Below are 17,843 nucleotides of genomic sequence, written 5' to 3' on the forward strand. Positions count from 1 at the left end.
CAGTTCCCTGATGTCATTCATGGGCTGTGTCCATCCAGGTAGGTTGAGGTCAGTCACGTTTATAGGTTATATACCCGACCAGGGTAGTGTCTCATGGAGTATGTCTTTTGCATCCCGGATGAGTCTGGTCTGTTGATCCTGTTTCCATCATCAGGGAGGGTGGTCCAGTGCCTTTTCCATCCAGTGAGCCCATCGTTTCTGTGGTGTGTGTCCTATTCCAGTAGGTTGGTAGGGTCAGACAATTTGGGTTTCAGTGCTGGTGTATTTGCTCATAGTCTGGTGTTGTCGAAGTTTAATGTCTGTTACAAGGCATACTGTGCCCTTGGTTCCTGATCGCAGAACAGATCCTTCTTCTGGCAAAGAGTTCTTGTGCAAATCTGGTGAGGTTCTTATATTCTTCACTTGTGCCCAAGAGATGATGCTCCTGGTCTAGCGGCACGTAGGTCAATCTTGTTATTAGATTTCCACGTAAGTTCTCGTAGTTTGTACATTCGTGCATGAGGTGGGTCCAGCTTTCCGGTTCGCTACATGAACAGTTGGGGTCTTGGAGGAGGCCCAGAGATGTTAGTTTCTCATTGAAGGGGGCCGTGACTCGTCAATAAGTAGGTGGCACATAGGCCTGGGTGGAACCATACAGGTAGTTTCGGGAAAACCCTGTCTACATCAGGTATGAAGCGTCGTGTCACCTCCCCTTTGGTTGAGTCTGTCCACCTGTTTTGCCATTCCTGTTTTAAGTGTGTGAAGATCCAAGCCTTTTCCATTTTTATATTGTTTGTGGGTTCAATCATAAAGCCTGAGTAGGTCACAGAGATTCCTTTCGATACGTAGTATGCTAGTCTGCATCTGGCCACTTCGAGATCCAGTGGTAAGGATCCAGTAAGAACCTGGAGCTGCTTCGTGCTCACAGTATTGCAGGCTCGGGTGGTTTTGAGCAATATTGTTTGTTGTGTTGAGTCCAGTATTCTTTTGTTGGTGGTCAGTCTGGTTCTATGGTACCATATTGGTGCACCGTATGTGATCGCTGGGAGAAAAGTAGTCTTGTAGTATAGCAACATGGTTTGTTTACTCAGCCCCCAGTTCCTGCGTAAGACTAGTGCAATCGGGCCCGAGTAGTTCCTAATCTTGGTCCTGAGTTGCCTAAGCTGAAATGTCAGCTTGCTGTCAAAAATGATCCCGAGGTATTTCATTTGTTGGGCAAATTTGATTGTAGCGTGATTTATTTTAATTTGCGGTGGCCTCCTTATGTCCAATGTTCCCTTAAGCAAGATGGAAGTCGTTTTGGCAAGCGAGATCTGTAGAAAGTTCTCCGTAGCCCACTGCTGTAGAGTATACAGAGCTTGATTTGCTCTAGTCTCAAGTTGTGTCCTATTATCTGCCATCACAGTGAGAATTAAATAATCCGCAAATGCTTGGGTTACCACCTCCCCAAGGCCGGTGTTCAGAAAATCATCAAATACTATATTCCACAGCAGTGGTCCAAGCACGGAACCCTGGGGGCATCCCCTGTGGATGTTCCTGCTGATCTGTTGGTATGGTACTTTCACTTCTATTTTTCAGTGCGAGAGGTATCTTTTGATATTATTATAAAGGTTGCTTGGGACCTGTGCCATTCTGAGCCTGCCCAAGACGCTCGGCCACCAAAGTGAGTCGAACACCCCGGCAAAATCCACTGCAATAGCGAGAAAGTACTTCTGTTGGCAATCATTCACTAATATCAGTAGGTTTCTCATCGCATCGACAGTTGAGTGGAGTGACCTGGCTTGAATCCGAATTGGTTTTTTGCCTCAAGGTTGGAAGTGGAGTAGTAGTATTGTATCCGTCTATGAAGGAGCCATTCACATAGCTTACTTAAAACTGTTAGGAGCACTATGGGTTGATATGATTCCGGGAGTGCCGGATTTTTGCTTCGGGCTTTGAGAATTAATTTCACATTTGCTGTTCTCCACTCCATAGGGAAGTAGCCAGCCTCCAGGCAGCAATTGTACAACCTTAAGAGAAGTTGGGGTTCTAGGTCAGCAACCTTCTTTATGATTTCAGGTTCAAGCATATCTCTTCCAGGGCATCTTTTGGGCCTAATCCGGGCAGCCGCTTCTTGGAGTTCCTTCATTGTAAATGGTTGTTCCCTCTGTTCCTTGAGGTATTCTTCATTTTCTTTGCACAGCTTGAGTTGTTGTTCACTGGATGACTGTGCTGGTTCCTTCAGTATTGCGTTTAGGAGGTTGTCGACTGATTCCTCCCACGTTGTTGTTAGAGTCCCTTGTGGAGTTCGAGTCGCCGTGAGAACTTCTCCCCTGGGGAGTTTGTTTGTAGTTACTTTGTATATAACCCCCAGAGATCGACGTTTCCAGCTGTGGAGACAAGCAACTCCCAGGATTTTCTTTTACTCTTTTGGATTTTGTCTGTGTATAGATTTCTTGCCTTCCTATAGCGTTGGCTTAAGGTCTCCACCTCAGCCTGCTTGGTAGTAGATATTTTGAATAAATTTAAGTAAGAATAAGGCAAATTATTAGAGGGAATGGGCAGATCAGTTGGGTATTTTTTTTTTCCTGGCCAATGCTGTATAAGTTTGCTTCCCTGAATCATTTGTCACTAAAAAAAAAAAAAAAAGGTAAAGTGCAGCCATTATCAACCCACTGCAGGATGGAAGCCTCCTCAACAATTCATGCTGAGGGAAATGGACCATAATCTGCCATGCTGGTCCATTGCGAGTTGGCAGACCGACCGTATTCAGCAGTCAGGGGCTTGAACCCTGGTCTACTCAAAGAGCATGTGCTACTGCACTCCCGCTCCTGACCACTCGGCTATGGAGGCTAGATCAGCTATTACTACACATAAATAGGGACATTTGCCTAATGTCCCGACTAAAATCAATGTAGATTTGTATTATAGAAAACTGCTATACTCTGAAAAGGATTCTTGTAATTTAAGGATTAAAGATGAATAATGTTTGGAAGTTATACAAGATTTTTGCTTGATAAAATGTTAAAAAAGCAATGGACAGTGATCATCGGATACTTATAGGGGTGCTAGCATCAATGAAAGACAGAAATAAAAGCAGAAGATGAGAGAGGAGGATTAAGATATGGAGGCTGAAAAACAAGGATATAAGAAAAATGTATGGAGGAACTGAGGCCTGAGAATGAAGTACAAGGAGCAGAGGAGAATTTAAAAGGCTTCAGTTTTGACTGCAAAGGAAGTGTGTGGGAAGACAAGAGGTGTGAGGAGATGGAAAGAGACGCAGTGGTGGAACCAGAGAGCAAAGTAGGCTGCTCTAAGTAAGACTGGGGGTTTTAAAAAGAGATGTAAAAATCGAACAGATGAGCCAAAGAGAGAAGATAAAGAAGCAAAAAGGGATGCACAGAGAATAGTTAAGAAAAGAAGAAGAAATGGTTGGAGAATTGGTTGCAAGATTTGCAGGATGTTAATAATGGGAAAAAGATGTTATATGGATTAATGAAGAATAGGAGGGATAGGGAGCAACAATATTACTTGTATAATAAAATAATTACAGATGAAGAAGAAATAAGGAGGTGGAAAGAAGAGACAGAGGAAAGAGAGACAAAGAAGATTTGATTTTCGGTTTTTTTGGCACAATTTCAGAGGACCTTACAGATCTGGCAAGCTACTTATTAACAGCACAGTATCATAGTAGCTTACAATAAATGATCTAATTTTTATATATTCCATGCTAAAATCTGTCAGTAAACTCTTCCATTTTCATAGACCTCCTATTAAGTGGTCTATGAAAATGGAAGAGGCAAAAAACATGCAGACCTAACTCAATCCAAGTTTAACTTTAACCTTTATAGGCTAATAAAATTTTAAGGCAAAAAGACTCAAACTATGTAAAATTCAAACTTTATTGACATTATTTAGTGCAATGGCATTATTACTACACAGTTCAAAATTTTAAGACAAACTGAAGGTTGTACGTTTAGGCATCATTATTATAATATCTCATATTGTGAAATCCTCCAAAACGAGTTGCCTTCCTCTTATACTTTTAATAAATAACACTTCCCCATTAGAGAAGTTTACTGTTACTTATTCTCAGTTGGATACCTACCTGCCCGCTGATAAGACCCCCAAACAGGTTCAAAATAGTGCCAACTGGATGTCTCAAAGCTATTTAGCCTCTCATTGGTGGGTAGGTACCTACCTACCCACCAAAAGTTACTTTAGTTTCTTTAATTAGAAGTTCCATATTTCTAAAATATCCTTCACTTCTATTTCCAATTAAACACACAAATGCAGGGATGGTATCTCAGTTTTGGGTAGTCATGATCTTACAATTATTATTCATGAAAATAGAGGCACATTTCTTTTAAAATTCAATATAATAAATTGAATATTATAATATTTCTCTTCCACAAAATATGTGATAGAAGAGCATCAAGTATATTTGTTTTGATTTCTTAGATTTCATTAATTTTCAGATATCAATTTATTATAAGGATGTGAAATTAATGAACCACTGGAGTCATAAAAAGTTCAGAAATCCTGCTAATCCATACATTTATGATGTATACAGGTATGAAATTAATATTAGATACATAGTGAATGTGGTCATCAGCCTTTGTTACACTGACCAAAAAAAAAAAATAAATAAATAAAAAAATAAATAAATAAATAAAAAAAATAAATAAATAAATAGATATATAAAAATAAATAATTGATAAATGGCAGAGCTACAAAGCTCAGTAAGTTCTACATTATATATCAATTAATAATGAAATAAGAGGAATTACCTCAATGATAGCATGTGCCGACCCTCTCCATTATTCAAATGAGTATAAAAATAATTTAAATGAATTCTTTACACCTGAAGAAACAATTGATGAACCAATGCACCAGAACCGAAAGTCCCAAAGCTCCAAAACCCGATTCCAAAATACATCAAGCACCAACAAACCCATACGAACAAAAGGAGACATTAGATCCATAATTAAAAATGAATGCTAAAATAATATTAAAATTTAAAAATTTTGTTATGTTCCTGAAGCCAACTGGGGTTTTTGACATAAGTCTTGATCACAGAATAGTAAAAATGTGAAGTGCATAACAGAATTTAAAGCACAGAGATTAGTTGTTATCATGGTGCAGGCGTATGAAGAACCAAGAATCAGAGATAGGATAGGGGCGATTCACATTAATCAAATTTTGATGTAATTTAATCTCAAAGGTCTCTGCAATTAATAATTTAGTGTAATTATGTTGGATGTGAAGTATTTTTGCTTTATTTAATAGAAAAGCGTGGCCTTCACTGACTGCGTGGAAGGCGAGTTCAGGTCTGGATATTATCTTGAATTCTGTATCTTCAAAAAGTCTATTCAATTGTTTGTACCATTGTTCTATGTATGGACAGGGAAAAAAATATTTTTTTATTGTATTACTATTGTTGGTAGATGTGTTATAGGAAGGGTTTGAAACCTGTTGGTTAAAATTTGTAACTCAGCGTTTAATGCCAATTCAGTCGTAGAATATTTGTAAGTGTTAAGAAATTGATTTAAGATAATTGCCCTTTTATATGAAAAAGGATGATAACTGTTGTAGTGCAGAAACATATTAGTGGGTTTTCTATATATACTAAATTGAACTTTATTCATAGTACAAGTAAGTGTAAAGTTTAAAAAATTTAACAATTTCATTGCAGTATCTTCATTTTCTAATGTGAAACTTAATCTCAAATGGATATTACTGGTATGTTCCTACACTACAACAGTTATCATCCTTTTACATATAAAAGTCCATTATCTTAAATCAATTTCTTAATGCTTACAAATATTCTATGATATGACTGAATTGGCATTAAACACTGAGTTACAAATTTTAACCAACAGGTTTCAAAACAGGTTATTGTTGTTTAGTTTTTAGGAGCATTAGCAACTAAGGCCATATTGCTCCGGGATATGCGGTGGTCATTCCCTGACCTTTCTCCATCCTCTGTATTTGGTGGTGATGGGCTCGAACCCCGGTCTAATCAAGAAGCATGTGCTATGCACTGCTGCTCCTTCCCACCTGGCTATGGAGGCACCTTTCAAAACAGGGATTATCCCCTTTCTATAATACATCAAATTAGAATACAAGATGAAAACAGGTTACATAAAACTATGTCTACCAACAACAGCAATACAATAAAAAAATATTTTATTCCCTGTCCATAGAACAGTACAAAATTTTATTTTATTCCCTGTCCATACATAGAACAGTACAAAAAATTGAATAGAATTCAAAATAATATCCAGACGCACAAGGAAATTACATGCAGTTCTAAATAATCACTCAGTCCAATCATCCTTCAGGTACTAAATAAATGATTTAGTGCATGATATATCTTGTAAAAAATGTGACTCTTCCTACCAAGGCTCTACACAATTTCTCTTGATATTAAGGTTAAGCAACATTTAGCATCTATCCTTACTTCCCATTCCGCTGCTTCTGAACTTGCCTTCCACACAGTCAATGAAGGTCACACTTTTCTATTCAACGAAGCAAAAACACTTAACATCCAACATAATTACACAAAATTAATAATTGCAGAAACCCTTGAGATTAAATTACATCAAAATTTGATTAATATGCATCACCCCTATCCTATACCCATTCTTGGTCCTTCATACGCATGCACCATGATAACAACTAATCTATCTGCTTTAAATTTTGTTATGTGCTTCACATTTTTACTACCCTCTGATTAAGACATGTCAAAAAGCCCAGTCAGCTTCAGGAGAGTAACAAAATTTTAAAATTTTAATATTATTTTGGCATTCGTTTTTAATTATAGACCTAATGTTTTAATGACCTAAAGAATCAAATCAATAATATAGAAAAGGCTTAATTTAAATAATAAATTAGACTTAACGAATTTATTTAAATTATTTTTATGCTCATTTAAATAATTATGAAACAACAGGGATTACCTTTATTTTAGATATAGGAAGCTTCTTTTCTAACCAACTCTCCTGGTCCAACGCACTAATAATTCTTTGGGAAGGTGATTTAAATTTTACAAAACATGTGGAACATCTTCTCCACTGTCAAAACCGTAGTGTTCAGACCCCTCGGTCTCAACCTTGAGCGCTCAAGACTTCTGTCTTCAAACACCATACCTCTGGCAGCAAGGAAACCATTACGTGGATTGACATAAAATTAAATTTTGAAGGTCTAAACCGCTTAATAAATGCCTAATAAATAAATGCTAGTCTGACTTAAGGAATGTAGAGAATAATCTCCCCCCTCCCTATCCATTAAACCTTCTTAGACCCCTAAATTTAATTCTAATGTCAAGCTACTGGACCGAAGAAAATAATCAGTCCATATTTATTAAGCGGTTTAGACCTTCAAAATTTAATTTTATGTCAATCCATGTAATGGTTTCCTTGCTGCCAGAGGTATGTTTGAATACAGAAGTCTTGAGCGCTCAAGGTTGAGACCGAGGGGTCTGAACACTATGGTTCTGACAGTGGGGAAGATGTCCCACATGTTTTGTAAAATTGATATCGCCTTCCCAAAGAATTATTAGCGCGTTGGACCAGGAGAGTTGGTTGGAAAAGAAGCTTCCTATATCTAAAATAAAGGTGATCCCTGTTGTTTATAATAGAATATAGGAATTATCAAGCACTTAATAGCTCTCTTATTATCAAATCATTTAAATAATGGAGAGGGTCGGCATTGAAATGTTCTACATGCTATCACTGAGGTAATTCATCTTATTTCATTATTAATAAATAAAAAAATATAAAAAATAAATAATAAAAATATATACTCTAAAAAAATAAATAATAAAAATATATAAAAATATAATTTTATAAAAAATAAAAATAAAATAACTAACCTATGTTTCTTTCCTCACAGAGGTAACTATTCAACTGACCTTTGAATTTCTCAAAGCTGTCAAACTACCCCATCATTACTTATTAGCCTTATTTTATATTATTAATTAGTACTGTATTCTTCTTTTGCTTATATTTTATATAAAATAAGAAAATGGAAAATAAAAGTCAGTAATGTGTATTACTTATGTGTACATTATAGCTTATTAACTGAGGAATGAATTAAAGTTCTTTTATATAAATTAGGCTGTTATAAATTTATGACTCCATGTGCTACCCTGTATACTTAATAAGTTCATTATTAATTATTTATTCCAACTGGCAGAAAGTGAACCTAAAACTGCAAAAGAGTTAACTGTGAGGAACTATGTAAATCACAGATAAAGTTTCTACACATTCATTCTGTGACATGAAAACTACTTAGTGTTTCAAGATATATGTTCCAAGATTTATATATATACATATATATATAAATCACTAAATAAGTTTTCTCTTTATACTCCAGGATGACCACATAAGGTTGTTATAGAAGTTCACAAGAAGTCATATTTGGTAGTCACACAGATTCAAACCACAATCACTCAAATGCTTGTACTTCTGTATCTCAGCTATGGTGGCCATACATACACTCTGAAAACTGGTATTTTCCAATAACTCCCCTACATAGATGGATGCACCATACTTTTTAAACATTAAAACAAAAGTTAACATTACAATATATGTGCACAGCAAATATCACACTATCAAAAGTGCATTATTAACTATTCATAATTTCAACAACTCTAAATATGGAAGGGAACACTATTTGAAAATGCTTTCTGCACAGAAAATTTTTTTGTTTAAGCTAGTGAATGAAATACAAAAAACAAGTTTTTACTTATAATAAATTTTCAATCCCTTCATTTCCAAATTTCTTATATAAGGCACTTCACTCTAAAATTCTGAAAATAATATGTACATAAAGCTGCCAACATAAAAATACACAATTGAAATGATTCATATTAATCTACGTCTATGAGTGATACGAAGACTGTCATCTTGTGAGTGTAAATATTCTTTGACTCTGAGATGAGATGGCACAATTCCTAACTGAGGAAAATTTATGACTGCCAACACACATACCAGGTGCAAGTACCTTAATCTTCGACTCGATGGCTGACAGAAATTCATAACTTTTAGTAAACATCCACCTGTTCTTAATCTGAAGAAATTTATGAGAATTAACAATTATGTTCAAGAATATTGCTATATTTATTCTGTTTTTAATTCTACAACTCAAATTGAGGAACTTACTTCAACATTATGCTCTTATACTACTATTCTTTAAACAAATTATCTTTATCTCGAAATTCCTTCATAAGCTCAGAAGTCAGAGCATTTGGTTTAATAATTTTTTACTATTTGTTTGGAATGCTCATCAGGAGCAAATTTCCCTAATTCTGAATTTCATTTCTAAATCACTTTGTTTTTTATTATGGAAAATGTGCCAGCAGTAAAATTCAGTACACTGTATGTTTTACCTTCCCAGTCAGTAGACACTTTAAAAGGTTCAGTGTCATTTACATCTTTTATTTTTTCAAGGTTTTCTTTATTTTTATAAACTAATATCACAGATTCTTTATTATACTTTTTTTCTTCAGACTCAAGGTTTGCAACTTGGTCATATTTTTGGCTACTTTCTCTGCCCTTCTGTTCTTCAATATGAACTGTTTTCCATGATGGGTTATTGACCGCATCTTTAATAACAGATAATGCTCTTACGGGATCAATATTTGTTGTATATTTTCTTATTTTCATCTGCAACATACTAAAATCTGCTTGACACTGTCTCAGTTCATCCTGCAAAATAATTTTATTTATTTTAGCAAGATAAATTAAAAATTAAATTTCAAATTAAAGATTTTAATTTGAAAGTAAGCTTTTGGAAAATGTCATTAAAACTAAAATATCCATAACGCATATTACTAAGCAAAGCAAAATAAATTTAGACCTTTAATCAGTGTAGCATATATTTCCTTCATTACATATTGAGAGGTTTAAATTAACTTTTCAATATATAATTAAGGAAGTATATGCTACACTGACTTTTTGGTGTCAGTGTTAAAATATATCTAAAAGCTAAAGAAAGTGTGAATATCAGTCAGAAAGTGTGAATATCAGTTCAGCATAGTATTCTGGGGAATACTATGCTGAACCAGCATAGTATTCCCCAGAATACTATGCTGGTTCAGCCCTGTGAAGGGTGAGAACCCTTCCTGCTGATAATTTCTGAAACAGAACCATCAGGAGGAGGATTCTGTAATCTGATTATCATTGGAAATGTTAAGGTGGTAGATGTTATGTCGCACATTACACTTATCCTGTCATTAGTTTTATGGCATATAAATTAAGATAAAATCACCAAACAATTAGTGGTATCTTCAGTCAAATATACCAACTTACACTGTGAAAGATTTAAAGAATTCAGTAATGAAAACTTTGTGTTGCATTTTTTGCATTCTATGGTAAAGACCAAGGTCAAAGTTCAAATACCTGATTGCACTAAACAAAGGAACTGATGGGCAAAAATAATGAGAAAAGGTTGAGAAAAAGTCTATAAGAACTCTATCAGCAACTTGCCTACCCACTGCTTGCTCACTGGTCTCAATCATCCTGTCAATTAATATCTTAGGGCAATTTCAATGATTACAGTAGTGCTATTGATCCAATAACCACTTTGACAAAATTCAAGGAGATTAATGGAGAACACAATGATGGTTTCCTCCACCGGGCAGCTGGTAACATAATCAAATCAACTTCAATGTGCATGCAGTTCTCCATTATTTTCTTCTCATTTCCAAATTTTGACTGCTAACTACTGCTGCTGTGAGAGCTTAGTCAGCATGATATACAGCCACCTGCCACTCATTTGGAAATGGGTTTGATTCCCATTGAACTGGAGGAATTTCTAAAGTTCTCTTCAACTGAGGCCATAGCTGCTCTCAGGCAGAGTGAGTAGGGGGGGTTTCCTGTGTTATTCTGGTGTTTTCAGCCAGCACAAATAGGCTCACAAACACACAATTCTACACACAGAAAAATATCTGAAATGAACTGAATTGAAACTTAACTTATATACCTTTTTATAATTTCCTTAATTTAATATAATGATGCTGTCGTATGGGGTTAATTCAGAGAACCTGACTAAAGTATTAAATGAGGATAAAATAATTTTATTTCTAATCTGTATTTAATAGAAGACACTGTTTTCTTAGCAGCATCATGTTTCATAAAATAATGAAGTTTTACTGATCAATTTTTCATGTCAATCATCAACCCTGAAAAGGGCAAAAATATTTTTTAAATGTTGCCATCTCTTATTTGCCGCAATGGGAAAACCGTTCATTTGTAAAATATTCAAATTGTACTATTATCTAACTAACTAATTTTGCAAAATTTCCCTAACCTAACGTAACAAAATTGTATGTACAGTTATTCATTACATTAGGCTAAGGAAACTGACTAAAGCACAAAGAAAAAAATAAGCTCCAGTAGCAAGTAGAAACACATATTTGAATTTTATTCTGAAAAATGAACTTGGTGTTTCTAACTTGCTGCTGGCAAAAACAGTAATATGAGACTCATAAAACAGTTTCCAGATGCTGATATAGCTAAGCTGCCAAGTATGAATATTTTATCCCATAGCAAATAAAATCTAGTTCATTTCAGTACTCTACACATTCACTAGCGGCTGTCTATTAACTGTTAATTGGCACAGCAAAATTAAGAACATACATCATAACAGCTAATAAGATTATGTGTTGTATTAGTTTAGTTATAAGTGAAGGTAACAGATGTTAAACAAGCATGCCAGACAATATAAGATCTCATGTTAAAGTGAATGACATTCTGACATTGTGATTCAAACCAGTGAGCTAATAGGGGACAGGTTGCCAATAGAGGTTTCACAAGCTTTTCTAACCCTTTCAGGAGTATGTTATAGCCCTACATTTTTCATGTGGTCTGAATCTGGGATCGGGGTAGTACATGCACAGACCTACATTTTAAGGCCATTTCAGTGTCTGATATGCACTGCCATCGCTTATCTGCATTTCCAACTAATTGTAGACAATTTTTATAATAACTGACGGCAGCATGAAAATCAAAGTGGAGGGATCAACATCAATTGTCCAATTTAAATTTACAAAAAGTTGAAACCAAAGAAAGTCTTTGGAATTCAGATCCAGACGTTGATAAAATTGAATAAAGTGATACATAAATAGAAGAGAGAATATTATTTCATCCAAAAAAAAATGTTTTATTCACAATTTTTTTTTAGGAATTTTCTTTTAAATTCTAATTTTATATTCCGCAGTAATTTTATTCTAGTGTTGGGCAACAGAGCCAAAATAAGAAGAGATTAATATTTTAAAGCATTTATGCACAGCTTTTCATTTTTCAAAATTCCATGCAGGATTTTGAAAATAGGCTCAGAAACATCTGAATAATTAAGTTTGCAGTGTTTCCACATACTGCTCCATTAGACCTTGATACACTATTCACCAATCAACACGACACTGCTGAGGCTACCCATCATCTGACAAGAGACCAGCATATTCAAACAGTCTGTTGTGACAGTGCCTCCTTTGGTGATATTATTCAATTAAACTGACATTAGTAATTTTATGTAAACTCATAAAATACAGTGCAGAATAGAATTATTTCCTTTATATTATTATCCTATATTGTATTAATTTAATACCTACTGTCTTGTGTTCCAGGGAAAATAATGGAGTCACTGGTTAAAGAAGCATTGCAGGATCAACTAGACAAGACTGCAGTAATATGCAATAATCTGTTCCAGGAAAATTAATGGAGGCACTGGTTAAAGAAGCACTGCAGGATCATTTAGACAAGACTTCAGTTATAGCTCAGACACAGCATGGTTTTGTTAAGGGGAAGTCTTGCCTGACCAACTTGATTGGATACTATGATGCAGTCACAAAAGAACTGGATGCAGGGAATAACTTTGATATTATATACTTGGATCTTAGAAAGGCTTTTGATACTGTTGCACATGGAAGACTGCTACACAAATTGGAGCAGTGTGACATTGGAGGCAAATTGCTGCTATGGATAAAGGGGTGGTTGAGTGGGAGAAGACAGAGAGTGGTAATCAATGGACACTGCTCATCGTGGACTAATGTTATTAGTGGAGTCCCTCAGGGCTCAGTGTTGGGTCCATTATTGTTTTCTGTATTTATAAATGATACTGATGATGGTATATCAAGCTTAATGTCCAAGTTTGCAGATGATACAAAGGTTGGCAGGGTTGTCAAGGACACTACTGACACTGCACTGCTGCAACAGCATCTGGAAAGGTTGAGCAGATGGGCTGAGAGGTGGCAAATGAAGTTTAACATTGACAAATGTAAAGTACTACACATGGGAAACAGCAACCCCAGGGCAACGTATCAACTCTGTGGTACTACACTGACAGTGGTAGAGAATGAAAGGGACTTGGGGGTGATTGTGCAGGCAGATATGAAGTTCTCTGAGCAGTGCAGACGGGCTGCAAGAGTAACTCATGGAGTATTGTCAATGATATACAGGAATTTTTCCAGCAGGGATAAGGAGGTGATTATTCCATTGTATAAGGCAATGGTCAGGCCACACCTAGAGTACTGTATACAGGTCTGGAGGCCTCATTTCAAGAAGGATGTAGAGCTGCTGGAACGAGTACAGAGAAGGGCAACAAGATTAGTGAATGGAACAAAGGGGTGCTCTTACGAGGAAAGGCTTAAGTTTTGCAAATTACAGTGTCTGGAGACTAGGCACCAGCGAGGTGATCTGATAGAGGTGTATAAAGCCTTGAATGGTTTAAGCATGCTCAATGCTGATGGGATTCTTCCTCTAGCTCAGAAAAATCACCTGAGAGGGCATAAATTCAAATTGAGGAAAGACAGATGTAGGATAGACGTGCGGAAATTTGCCTTTAGCCAGCGGGTGGTTGGTTGGTGGAACAGACTGCCATCCCTTGTGGTGGAGGTTGATAGCCTAAATAAGTTTAAGGCTCAGCTGGACAGGTATTTTGAACGAACAGAGGGGTGAAGTGGAAGTGGGTTTTTTTTTTTTTTTTTTGGCTGATGCTGCATAAGCTTGCTTTCTTGCATCAAATGCCTCTACTAATGCTAATAATTAATACATGGTATAATCACCCCTCCCTACTATATGTCCTTCAACCACCAACAAAATCAATCATGTTAGCAGTTTTTTTTTTTTTTTAATCCCATTCCTCTTTAAGGCAGATTTAAGACATGAGAATGGTAACTATAACTCACTTCCAAAAAGCATCCCAAGTGTGTTCTACAGGAGTTCAGGGAGCCACACTATTTTCCAGATATCTTTGTTTTGTAAAAATTCATCAATCAACTGAGCTCCACAGAGAAGAGTATTATCATCGATAAAATGGAACTGAGGACTTTGAAGTCAAGAACAGTGCCCACATGATTTCATTACTATACCAACAAGCAGCCAAGGTTCTACCTCCAAACAGGAAGAGAATTGCACAACCATTAATGGTGATGCCTGTCCACACCGTTATTCTCCACGCACCAAAATGTGTCCATTGTAGGTACATTACATATTAGCATTAGCATTACTACAGGCATACGATACAAGAAAGCAAGCTTATGCAGCATCAGCCACAAAAAAAAAAAAAAAACCTCCCATTTCACCCCTCCATTCATTCCAAATGCCTGCCCAGCTCAGCCTTAAATTCATTTGGGCTATAAACTTCCACAACAAAAGATGGAAGTCTGTTCCACTAATCAACCACCCACTGGCCAAAGGCAAACTTCCACACATCTATCCCACATCTGTCTTTCCTCAATTTGAATTTATGCCCCCTCAGTTGATTATTATGAGCAAGAGGAAGATTCCCAACAGCATTGAGCATGTTCAAACCATTCAAGGCTTTATACACCTCAATGAGATCACCTCGCAGGTGCCTAGTCTCCAGACACTATAATTTGCAGAAATTAAGCCTTTCTTGGTAAGAGCACCCCTTTCTTCCCCTCACCAATCTTCTTGCCCTTCTTTGTACTCATTCTAGCAACTCTACATCCTTCCTAAAATGAGGTCTCCAGACCTGTACACAATACTCTAGGTGTGGCCGGATCATTACCTTGTACAACAGGATAATCACCTCCCTGTCCCTGGTAGCAAAATTGTTATATATCATTGACAAGACTCCATGACCTGCCATGGCAAGTCATGGACAAGACTCCATGGCTGCCTGTCTGCACTGCTCACCAAACTTCATATGACTGCACAATTACCCCCAGGTCTTTTTCACTTTCCACTTCACCGAGTGTAGTACCACACAGTCGGTACATTTCTCTTCGGTTATTGCTACTCATATACAGTACTTTGCATTTCTCAATGTTAAACTTCAGTTGCCACTGCTCAGCCCATTTGCCCAACTTGACTAGATCCAGTTGGAGTAGCATACTGTCTTTACTGTTGTTAACAACCCTGCCAACCTTTGTATCATCTGCAAACTTGGACATTAATCCTGATTATCTTCATCAATATCGTTGATGAATACACAAAACAAAAATGGGCCCAGCACCGAACGCTGGGGAAGTCCACTAATAACATTTGTCCATGAAGAGCAGTGTCCATTGATTACTACTCTCTGTCATCTCCCACTCAACCATCCCTTTATCCAATGTAGCAACTTACCCTTAATGCCATACCTCTCCAATTTGTACAGCAGTCTTCCATGTGCAACAGTATGAAAAGCTTGCCTGAAATCCAAGTATATGATAACAAAATTAATTTTGACTTTCAGTTCCTTTGTGACCACATCATAGTTATGTTATTTTGTTATTTGGTTTTTAGGAGCATTAGCAACTAAGGCCATATTGCTCCGGGGATATGCTGTGGTCATTCCCTGACCTTCCCGCATTCTCCGTATTTGGTGGTTACGGGCTCGAACCCCAGTATAATCAAGAAGCGTGTGCACACACTGCTGCTCCTGCCCACTGGCTACGGAGGAGCCCCACATCATAGTATCCAATCATATTGGTCAGACAAGACTTCCCTTTAACAACCCCATGCTGTGTCTTAACTATTACTGCAGTCTTGTCTAGTTAAACCTGCAATGCGTCTTGAACCAGTGACTCCATTGTTTTCCCCAGAACACAAATTAAACTAACAGGTCTATAGTTACTTGTGTCACCATTTGAACCTCCTTTGTGAATTGGTTAGACATTTGCACACCTTCAGTCCATGGGGACCTCCCCTGAGTCCAAGGAAGCTCTCATAATTATGGCTAAGGGTTTGCTTACTTCCTTTGCTGCCTCCTTTAATATAACTGGATAGATCCTGTCAATCCCAGGTGCCTTCTTTATGTTTAACTTCAACAATTTCTCCTCCACTTTGATCTTAGTTATTACAAAATCACTTAGCTCCCTGTTAAGAGTTTGATCAACTTCTGGCATTCCCCTCAACGAATAATTCCTCATGTGTGAATGTAGATGCAAAATACTCATTCAGTTTATCAGCTACCTGAGCATGATCATCAATAGTCAACACATCTACGTTAAGTGGTCCAATCTGATTCATCCCTTTCCTTCTATAGTAAAGAACTCTTTGCTGATTTTCTTTGCATCCTTTGCCAAAGGTTTCTCGTAATCTGCCTTTGCCTGCCTAACCTCCTTTCTGACTTAATTTCAGACAAGCTTATATCTGCCATAGGCTTCTGTGTCACCTGATAATTTATATACATCTCATACATTTTTCTTCTCTGCCACGAGCCTAATTAATTCATCTGACATCCATTTAGGCCTGAACCTTGAACAGTATTTTTTGGTTGGAATGAAAAGTCTAGTAGCATTCAAGATTAAGTCCCTGAAAGGCTTCCCATTTAGAATTCAATGTTGGTAACATCATCAGTTGTACAGAATTTAATAACTGTCTGAGACCCCTGTAGTCAACTTCACAAAGAAAAAGCCCTTCCCTTTAGCCTTGATGGTAGTTACATCTTTAAGTAATTCACATATCAGTACATTGTGATCATTGTCACCAAGCGGTTCCTTCATCTGCAAATTCGCAATGCATGAATAATCACTGCTGATAATCAGATCAAGAGTATTACTCCCTCTGGTTGCTTCTTGAACATGCTGCTGTAAAAAACAGTCATCTAATAAATCCACAAAAGTCTTGCTAGTGTGTGAGTGACCAAACCGCAAGTTCCAATCAATATCTGGAAAGTAAAAATTTCCCATCACAAAACATTCTGATTTACTGGCCCACTCTATTTCACAGTTGTTTATTACACTCATCAGAGTCATTAAGCCTATGACACACTCCTACTCTCAATTTTGATCTCCCAGTGCTCATGTCACACCAAACTGACTCAACATTGCATTGTCCACCAATGTCAATTGGATGCATTTCCTTATATTTTATGTGTTTTTTAACTAACAGCATAACCCCTCCTCCCTTCCTGTCCGGGCGCCTCCGTAGCCAGGTGGGAAGGAGCAGCAGTGCGTAGCACACGCTTCTTGATTAAACCGGGGTTCGAGCCCGTCACCACCAAATACGGAGGGTGCGGAAAGGTCAGGGAATGACCACCGCATAACCCAGAGAAATATGGCCTTAGTTGCTAATGCTCCTTAAAAAAACCAAACCAAACCAAACCCTTCCTGTCCTGTCTATCCTTTCTGTACGCATCGTACTCCCCATTCTCAACTACTTATATCTGTGTGACACCACATCTCTGATATCCCAACAATATCTGCCTTTGATGTCTTGACTAGCACTTCAAGCTCTTCAAATTTATTAACTCCTAGCATTGATGTATATGCAAGTATACATGCACCTGTTTCTACTCTTAGTTACCCTAACACAGCCCATGTATTTATTTGTTCCACTATGACTCCCAACAGTTCTGGAAATCTCCATTGCCTTGCGTTCTATCTGCTGCTCATTCCAATAGAAGCAGTGCAAGAATCACTTTTGCCTCTG

At 37.0% G+C, this 17,843-nt stretch overlaps 1 protein-coding gene across 1 annotated transcript in view; it reads right to left on the bottom strand.

Moving 5' to 3' along the window:
- Positions 1 to 8,828: 8,828 nt before the first annotated feature.
- Positions 8,829 to 17,843, bottom strand: part of LOC150085300 (uncharacterized) — a 134,006-nt gene continuing 124,991 nt past the window's right edge. Inside the window, exons 8-9 of the mRNA XM_090374520.1 lie at positions 9,353 to 9,671; positions 8,829 to 9,022 (exon numbers count right to left, since the gene is read on the bottom strand). Of these exons, the coding sequence (XP_090230646.1) occupies positions 8,829 to 9,022; positions 9,353 to 9,671 (513 nt within the window). The remainder of the gene's footprint in view (positions 9,023 to 9,352; positions 9,672 to 17,843) is intronic.

Source organism: Mastigoproctus giganteus, chromosome 5, assembly GCF_048544385.1.
Source record: "Mastigoproctus giganteus isolate SK-2022 chromosome 5, ASM4854438v1, whole genome shotgun sequence".
In the NCBI taxonomy this organism is placed as follows: domain Eukaryota; kingdom Metazoa; phylum Arthropoda; class Arachnida; order Uropygi; family Thelyphonidae; genus Mastigoproctus; species Mastigoproctus giganteus.